This window comes from Struthio camelus, chromosome 18 (genome assembly GCF_040807025.1).
Source record: "Struthio camelus isolate bStrCam1 chromosome 18, bStrCam1.hap1, whole genome shotgun sequence".
Taxonomy (NCBI): domain Eukaryota; kingdom Metazoa; phylum Chordata; class Aves; order Struthioniformes; family Struthionidae; genus Struthio; species Struthio camelus.
The window spans coordinates 18,481,029-18,489,655 of record NC_090959.1 but is presented as its reverse complement, the minus strand read 5'-3'; the positions used below and the strand labels follow the sequence as shown (position 1 = coordinate 18,489,655).

The window sequence follows — 8,627 nt, the reverse complement described above, 5'->3', positions numbered from 1 at the left end:
CTCACCGCCTCCTGCGCCCGCCGCGGCCGCCCGCCCCGCCACCACTTATATCGGGGCCGGGGAGCCCCGGGTGACATCAGGGGGGCTGCGGGGACAGTCCCGCCGCCGTCCCGGCGGGCGCCTTCCTCCGGCGCTTCCCGCACGTGCCGGGGCCACAGCCCGCCCTTGCCCAACGCGTGACTCAGAGGGGAAGCCGGTTCCCGCGCTGTCCGGCCCTGGGAGCGGAGCCGCCGGGGGGTCCCACGCGGCGCTGCCGGGAGCCGGGGCAGCCGCGGCGCCGGGCGGGGAGGGACCAGCCGCTGCCCTCCACGGTTTGCTTCTCTGCTTTCGTGCCGCTGTCGCCCCGTGGGGAGCACGAGCCGGCGTGCGGGTGCGGGTGCGGGTGCAGGTGCAGGTGTGGGTATAGGTGCAGGTGCGGGTGCAGGTGTGGATGTAGGTGCAGGTGTGGGTGCGGGTGCGGGTGCTGGTGTAGGTGCGGGTGCAGGTGCAGGTGCGGGTGCATGCTCAGCCCAGCTGGTGCAGGGTGCTCCCACCAGGCTCAGCCCCGGGGACGTGGCAGGCTGCTCCCCAAGAGGTGCCCCATGGCGACACGAGGACACGGGGTCAGCGCCGGTGCCCATCGCAGCCACGAGCCCACGGCTGGCGGTCCGCGGTGAGGGGAGGGAGCCCGGCGCGGCTGCGGGCGCCAGGGCACGCTGGCCCCCGCGCTGTGGCAGCCCGAGCGGGAGGGTGCGGGGCGCGCGCCCCGGCTGGCGTGTCCCCGCCGGGCTCCGGCCGCCCCGACGGCAGCCGCTCCGCCGCGGAGGCAGCGCGCTGGCCCGGGCCGTGCCGCCCCGCAGCACCCCGGGGCCGCTCCGCGGGAACGCGCTCCGGCCGGTCGCGGCCGGGAGCAGAGGCGGCTCCTGCTTCGGGAAGGGCCCCGGGGGATCCTGTGCGGGACCGTCCAACCGTCCCCCCCGGGCGGTGGGAACGGGGACCCGGCTGCCTGCCAGCACCTGGCGTGGGGACAGCCCGGCCGCCGTCCTGGCACGGGCTGCCGACGTGGCACAGGCTGCCGTGGTGGCACGGGCCACCCCCGCAGCAGGGCGGGCGGCTGCAGCCAGCGCTTGGCACCCGCGCTCAGCCCGAGCCGGCACCCCGGCAGCGCCCGGGACCCCCCGCCGGCCCAGCCCCACGCCGAGGAGACGGGGCCCGCGCCGCTCCCTCGGAAGCAGGACTCAGCACCCCCGGCGCCACCAGCCACGGCCGTGGGGACACCCACAGTGCCCGGCAGCGTCCCCACGGCCAGCCCCATGCCCCGGCCTGGCCCCCCAGGGCCCGAGCTGCCCCCGGGGCGCCCCGGCGCTCGGGCGAGCCTCACTGCGGCAGGCGAGCCCGGTGCCCCGGGCCGGGGGTGACGCGGGTCCCGTCGCGGTGCCCGCCTCAGCCGTCTCCCCCGGGGCTGCTGGTGGCAGCGAGCAGCAGGGACCTGCTCTGGCGACGACGTCCATCCCGGCGGCGGACAGGCTGGTCGGACTGGGATGTCACCCAGCTCCCCCTGTCCCTAATCCCTTCCGGGATGAGTCAAGTCCCTGTCGCAGCAACAGCAGCAAGGACCTGCTGGCGAGCGGGTGCCCGCCGGGGCCGGCCGCTCCCTGGGGCTGCCCGGCAGATCCCCCCGTGGCCGCATCCGGCATCCTGGCACGCGGCTGCCGGGCTGGAGCAGCGACGTGGGGCGGCAGACACGTCACCACCACGGAGACTTCCTCCAGCAGCTCCGTTTGCCACCTTCCACCTTGGCCGGCTGCGAACGAGCGGCTGGAGCGGGGAGGAGAGGAAGGCACCTGCGAGCAAGGCGTGGATGTGGCCTCTGCCATGGCATGGAGCAGGGCCCCAGCACCTCGAGCAGGGCCCCAGCACCCCAGCACAGCCCTGGACACCGGCTGCCTGCGCCCAGTGGGGCCACGAGCATCCCGCCGGCCGCGTGGCTCTTACTGCAGCTAGCACGGGCTCGACCCCGGTCACCCTCCTGCTGCCCTCGCTGCCACGGCCGGGTCGTTGGGACGGGGCTGCCGCGTCCTTCGGCAGCGGGCAGAGCCCTGCAGCGGCACCGCGGCCGCTGGAGCAGTGGCCTCGGAGCCAGGAACACGTGCTCGCCGCACCTCGCTGAGCCGCCACGGCTTTACCAACACATGAAGCGGCTGCAATCGTGCGGGGCCTCGAAGGCGACACTCGCCTTCCCCTGCCGCCGGCCATTGGGAGCCGGAGCCCGGCCCAGCACCCCGGAGAGGCTGCCAGCGCCTGGAGCCGTTGTGCCAGCGCAGCCCTGGCCGGGGCGGCGGGGCTGGGGGGGCCCGAGGTGGCTCTGCCCCTACACGGCCCCATGAGAAGGGGGTCGCTGCAGCAGCCCCAGCACAGCCTCTGCGGTACCCAGCCCAGCCCCAGGAGCCCTGCCAGCCCCCGGTCCCCTGGTGCCCCATGACCCCCAGGAGCCCCCACCAGCCTCCTGATGCCTCGGTGCCCCATCCCACCTCCAGTCCTTTGGTGCCCTGGGAGCCCTTCCCACCCTCAGGAGCCCCACCAGCCCCTGGCCCCCAGGAGCCCACCCCAGCCACTGGAGCCTGGAGCCCAGCCCAGTCCCAGCCCCTGGAGGCCCATCCTGGCTGGGCCGGGCAGCCGCGCAGTCCGAGCAGGCACCGGGAGAGGGACCCCGCGGGCCAGGAACGGGGACCGCACTCCTGCCGCCTGCCACAGCCGGCCCAGGGCCAACAGGGGCCGGGGCTGCCGGGGGCAGGGGGGATGGCAGGACTCCAGAGGGGAAGGCAGCATCCCACCCCTCCAACAGCACCCAAGCAGAGCCCCAGGTCTGCAGTAGCCCCTGCTCCATCCCCCCCAGGCCCGGCCGCAGTAGGGACCAGGGTACTCAGTCCTGCTTGTCCCCCCCCAGGAGCGGCTGCATCGCAGCAGGGGCAGCACCGACCACCAGCAGGACCCGGGGGCTCTGCACATTTTGGTGTTACTAATTCAGACAGTTTTTGCTTTAATCTAGAGGAGCGGGCAGGAGCTGAGACTGGGGGCACTGCCAGCCTCCCCATCCCCATAGGAAGGGCTCCAGCCTGGGCAGGTTGGGGACAGAAGCACAGGGAGGGTCACCCAGGACAGCAAAGCATCTCTGGCCCAGCCTGGGCTCTGCCACGCAGAGCAGGACCCGTGGCCCCGCAGCTCACCCGCTGCTGCCTCATGGCCAGGGCAGGGACGTCCCCGTTCCCCGAGGTACCTGGCCTCCAGCTGCCCTGTCTGGGAGGGGATGCTGAGGGACTGACTCACATACAGACACCTGCGAACATGCACGCACACACACACTTGCAGCCATGCGCAAACCCTTGTGAGCATGCAAACACAGCACACAGGTGCAGGTGTGCACACAGCTGCAGCAAGGGCTGTGTCACCCCTTCCGTGCCAGCAGGGACACGCTCCAGGCCATGCACGCCGGGCCTGGCCGCGGCGTCTCCCTGCCACAGCACAGAGGGCTCGGAGGCAGCCCAGGGTTGGGCACAAAGGGGGCACGGGGAGAATAGAGATGCATCCATCCACACCACTCAGCCGAGGCCTGGACGCAGCCCAGGGGGGCAGAGACTGCCCCACCAGCTGCCCTCCCCATCCAGCGGGGCCAGGGCTCTTGCAGCCGAGAGCAGCCTCCTGCCCCGGGCCGGGGCAGCGGGTGCCCTCAGCTGCCCTTCCGGACCCAGAGGACCGACCGGTCACATCCGCTCCCAGGGAGGGAGCTCAGCCCTGCATGGTGCTGGGGCAGGAGGCCAGCGCTGTCGCCACCACCAAGGCACCCTGCAGCCGTCACGGGATTGCACAACCCACTGCTGATGTGGGTTCCTGCTCCCCTCCCCAGGGCTGCAAAAGGGCAAGCGGGAAGCACAGAGGCAACACCAGTGTTCCCAGAGCGAGCAGCACCCCAGGCCTTGCGGGCACTCTCACCAGGGAGTATGCGAGGGGCTGCCCCACACAGCTGGGCCCCCCCCCCATAGCCACAAGCCTCCCAGCTGGGCCAAAAGGCAGTGACTCACAGTGACTTTGCACGAGTCACTGAACCACTGCACTGGCCCAGCTGGGAAATTGTGCAAGGCCAGGCCCATGCTGCTCGGCACACGCCATGGGGCAGCACCAGCCCTGGGGAAGCCAGTCTGGGCTGGCACCTGGCTGCACCAGCACCACAGGGCTCATCAGGGAGGGCACAGGGACGCCCAGGGTGCAGGGCCAGCCCCAGAGGCACCCAGGTGGGGGGGCAAAGCCCCAGACCTGGCCCCCTCCCACCAACATGCAGGGTGTGCCTGCCCACAGGGCCAAGGGGAGAAACCCCAGCAGCATCCCCCCATCTGCAGCCCCAAGGGGCACAGACACAGGGGAACGGGGTGGGGTGGGGGTACAGGGCAGTATCCAGGCAGGGGATCAGCAGAGCTGGGCTGCTTCCCAGACCCCAGGGCTCCCACACCCCACGGGGCACCCTGCCCACGAAGGGCTCCCACCGCCTTCGCGCTCCGTGGGCGGACAGGGCCAGAAGAGAGAAGCGTGCCTCGTAACCAGGGCTTGTTTAATAACAAAACTCCAACTATTGTAGAACAATATTCTCCAGCATCATTGTAATATACAATACAGGGAATGCTCTCAGCAATCTGAGAAGGATACGTGCCGCGGGGCCGCCCTCGGCACAGTCCCACGGCGGGGGGCGCGGGCTGCCACCCCCTCCGGGCCCGGGCCGGGTCCTGGCAGGTCCGGAGCAGGTCTCAGCGGCACAGGATCCGGTCCGCAGCGGGCATGCACGGAGCCTGCGGGAAGGGCGACAGGGGGCCGGTCAGTGCTGGCTTCGGGAGCCCCGGGGGAGCAGGGCGGCAGGGGAGAGCGGCCCCGGCTGGGGGCTGCTGAGCTGCCGCAGGTGGAAGGGGCGCCCACAGGGAGGTGCAACCCGCCGGGGAGGACGGCGGCGGCGCTGGGGGGCCCGGCGGGTTCACCCGGAGCGAGAGGGGTGTGAAAGCGACCGGGAAGGGGAGCGGAGCCGGGGCCGCACTCACCTCGGGGGGGTCCCCGCCGGGGGCGGCGGCGCAGGGCGGCCCCCGCTGCAGCGCCAGCTGCAGGTCCCAGATGTAGTCGATAACGTGCTGCAGGATCTCCACCTTGGAGACGCGCCGGTGCCGCGGCAGCGTGGGCACCAGCGCCCGCAGCCGCGAGTAGCAGCCCTTCATGTCGTAGAGCAGCGCGGCGGCGGCCGCCGCTTGCTCCGCCGCCCCCGGGGCCGCGGCGGTCGCCGCCCCCGGGCCCGGCCCGCACCGCGCGGCCTCCCCGGGCCGCACCGCCTTCAGCGCGCCGCCGGCGCCCGCGGGCAGCGGCGAGGGGGCGGCGCTGGCGACCTTCATGGAGCGGCGGGCAGCGACCGGCGGCAGCAGGACCCTGCGGGCGCGGAGCGAAGCGCTGCACTCCCGCCGCCCCGCGCCGCGCCACTTATAGAGCGCTGCGGCCGGGGGCGGGGCCGCGGGGCCGGGCTGTGGCCAATAGGAGCGCCGCAGGGCGGGGCCTGCCCCGCCCCCCCCCCCATTCATGAGCCCTGAAGGGGACTGTGTTAAAGAGACAGTGGCGCTGCCCCGGGGAGGAGCGGGTAGAGGCTTGGCGGGGGGGCGGGGGGGGGAAGGTCGGGCCGCTGCCCGGGGGTCACCGGGGGCCACCGGGGCACGGAGCACTGGGGCGCACCGCCTGCGCGGACACCTTTCCCCGCCACGGGCCCCGGGCCCTGGCCCCCCGTTCATGGGGCTGAGTTACTCTGCGTTCCTGGAGCTCGGCCCTGGTAGCAGAGCTGCTGCGGCAGAGGTGCCTCCAAACGCCCGGCTACAGCCTACTACGGCCGCCCCCGGGACCCTGAGACCCCCCTGGGCTCCTCTCCAGCTGGGCCCCTCCAGCCCGCGGACCCCTGCACCACCCCGGGCCCAGAGCCCAGCTCGCCCTCCTTCAGCCCCCCAGGCCCGCTGCAGCCCCCGGGCCCTCTGCAGCCCATGGCTCTCCCCAGCACCGAGGTCCCCTGCACCCCCGACCCACTGCATCCCCCAGGTCCCTGTATTCCCCAATCCCTACCCCCCCGGCCCCTGCAGCCCATGGCTCTCCCCAGCCCCCGGGGCCCTGCACCCACCAGGGCCAACATCCCCCAGGCCCCCTGCAGCCCCAGCTCCCTGCACCCACGGCCCCCTGCACTCAGTCCCTGCAGCCCATGGCTCTCCCCAGCACCGAGGTCCCCTGCACCCCCCAACTCCTGCATCCCCGACCCACTGCATCCCCCAGGTCCCTGCATTCCCCACCCCCTGCACTCTGGCCCCTGCACCCCATGGCTCTCCCCAGCCCCGGGAGAGCCCCTGCACCCCTGGCCCTGCACCCCGGATGCACTGCAGCCCCCAGGTCCCTGCATTCCCCGCCCCCTGCACTCCGGCCCCTGTACCCCATATCTCTCCCCAGCCCCAGGGTCCCCTGCACTCCCCAGCCCCCGCACCCCTCCCGGGCCCCCCGCAGCCCAGCTCGCCCCTTGCGGCCCCCCCGCCTCCCCGGCGGCTCAGACCGTTAGACGCCAGGGCCGTGACGTCACCCATTCATAAAACCCCGCGCGCTGTCAGCGCGGCGCCTCGCGGGCGGTGCCCATGGCGACGGGGGCGGGGCGCGGCGGGCGGCGGGGCTCGGGCCCCCCCGCAGCGCTCCCGGCCCCGGGTTCAGCGGGAGCCGCCGCGGGGCCGTGCCGGGCCCGGCTGGGTGCCGGGGGGCGCCCCCGCTCCCCCGACCCATCTTTGTGCAGCGGCTGCAAACGCGGAGCTGGGGCGGGAGGTCCGCTACGCCGTCCTGCGTGGCCGTGCCGTGCCCGGGGCCGTGCGGCACCGTGCCATGGCTGCGCCATACCGTGCCCAGGGCCGTGCCGTGCCCGGAGCTGTGCGGTACCCATGGCCGTGCTGTGCCCATGGCCGTGCCCAGGGCTGTGCCGTGCCCGGGGCTGTGTCGTGCCCATGGCCGTGCTGTGCCCGTGGCTGTGCCCAGAGCTGTGCCATGCCCGGGGCTGTGCCGTACCCATGGCCGTGCTGTGCCCATGGCCGTGCCCAGGGCTGTGCCGTGCCCGGGGCTGTGCCGTGCCCATGGCTGTACTGTGCCCATGGCCGTGCCCAGGGCCGTGCCGTGCCCGGAGCTGTGTCCTACCCATGGCCGTGCTGTGCCCATGGCCGTGCCCAGGGCTGTGCCATGCCCGGGGCTGTGCCGTACCCATGGCTGTGCTGTGCCATGCCACAGCCGAGCCATGCCTATGGCCATCCCTGGGGCTGTGCTGCGCCTGGGGCTATGCTGTGCCCACAGCCGTGCCGTGCCATGCCAGGGCTGTGCCACGCTCGCTCGGTGCAGGCTGCAGGTGCAGGGCAGCGCTGCCCTCCCGGCGCAGGGTGCCTCCTTGCCCCAGAGCGTGGGAGTCACCTGGCAGCTGGGGCCCCGCCAGCGCTTGGGCGCAGCTCTGCCGCCCCAGGCGGGTGGCCCCGTGGGGCGCTGGTGCCCAGGCCCCGCCGCGTGCCGCCTGCTGAGCCGCGGGGCCGCGGCGGCTGTGCCCGGGGCTGAGCCCCCGGCAAAGGCGACTCGTGCGGGGCAGGCCGACGGCGGCGCGCGGCACGGGCGGTGCGGGGCCGGCAGGAGGCCAGGCCGGGCGAGGAGGTAGCATCTGCGCAGCTGCAGCCTCTCGTGCAAGGCACAGCGTAAGACGGAACAGAAAACCAGTCCCTGCCCTAAAGGGCTTCCGATCCAAGCATTAATTAGCATTAATGATCGTTACCTTATCTTCGCACCTGTAGGGAGGTTCATCCAGGGTCTCGGCTAGACAGGAATGACGGGGCCGGGGCAGGAGGCAGCGGCGCCCTGGACCGCAGCCTCGCCAGCCGCGCATCGCGCAGCAGCCCCCGCGGGGTCCCGGCCCCCGCCTGCCGCCCGGCCGGCTCCACGCCGCTCGCGCACCGTGGCTGCTCGCAGGGCTGTCGGCGCGCCGAGCGGGCAGCCGGGGCCGCCTGGCGCAGCCGCCCCAGTCTTCCCCCCAGCCGTGCTGCAGAGGCCCCCCCCGGCCCCTCTCCACCCCCAAACGGCATGAAACAGCGCGAAAGCAACTGAAAAATCTCCAGGCAAAGTGGCAGCCCTTGTGCCCTGTACACGCGCCCGGATGCACACGCCGAGGCACGCGCACACGCCTGCGCGCCCAGGCGCCCTGGTGCACGGCCACGCACAAACGTGTGCACGCGCACACACATTCACGCACATGCACAAATCCAGCGGTGCGCACACACACACGTGCACACACACTCCCCCCCCCCCCCCCCCGTGGCGTGCCCGCGTGTGCCGGGCGAGCGGGAGCAGCTCCCCTGCCCCTGCCCGCGTGGGGCCGCGGGGCCGGCTGCGCCGCAGCTTTGTTAGCGGCAGCAGGAAGCAGCGACGGCCTCTGCGGCGAACAAAGCCGGCGCGGGGCTGGGGCGCCCGGACAGCGCGGTGCCAGCCTGCGCGCCCCTGCCCCGCGGCTCGCCACCCGGGGCCCTCGTCACCCGGGCTCGCCGCGGCCGCAGCAGGGCACTGCAGCGGCAGCGGCGCGG

At 73.6% G+C, this 8,627-nt stretch overlaps 1 protein-coding gene across 1 annotated transcript; it reads right to left on the bottom strand.

Moving 5' to 3' along the window:
* Window positions 1–4,563: 4,563 nt before the first annotated feature.
* ID1 (inhibitor of DNA binding 1) lies at window positions 4,564–5,441 on the bottom strand. Its single transcript, XM_068912273.1, has 2 exons — window positions 5,061–5,441; window positions 4,564–4,817 (listed from the first exon to the last, which is right to left on the bottom strand). Exons 1-2 carry the CDS (start codon window positions 5,400–5,402, stop codon window positions 4,776–4,778), a joined length of 384 nt encoding a protein of 127 aa, XP_068768374.1. The 5' UTR covers window positions 5,403–5,441; the 3' UTR covers window positions 4,564–4,775.
* Window positions 5,442–8,627: the final 3,186 nt, after the last annotated feature.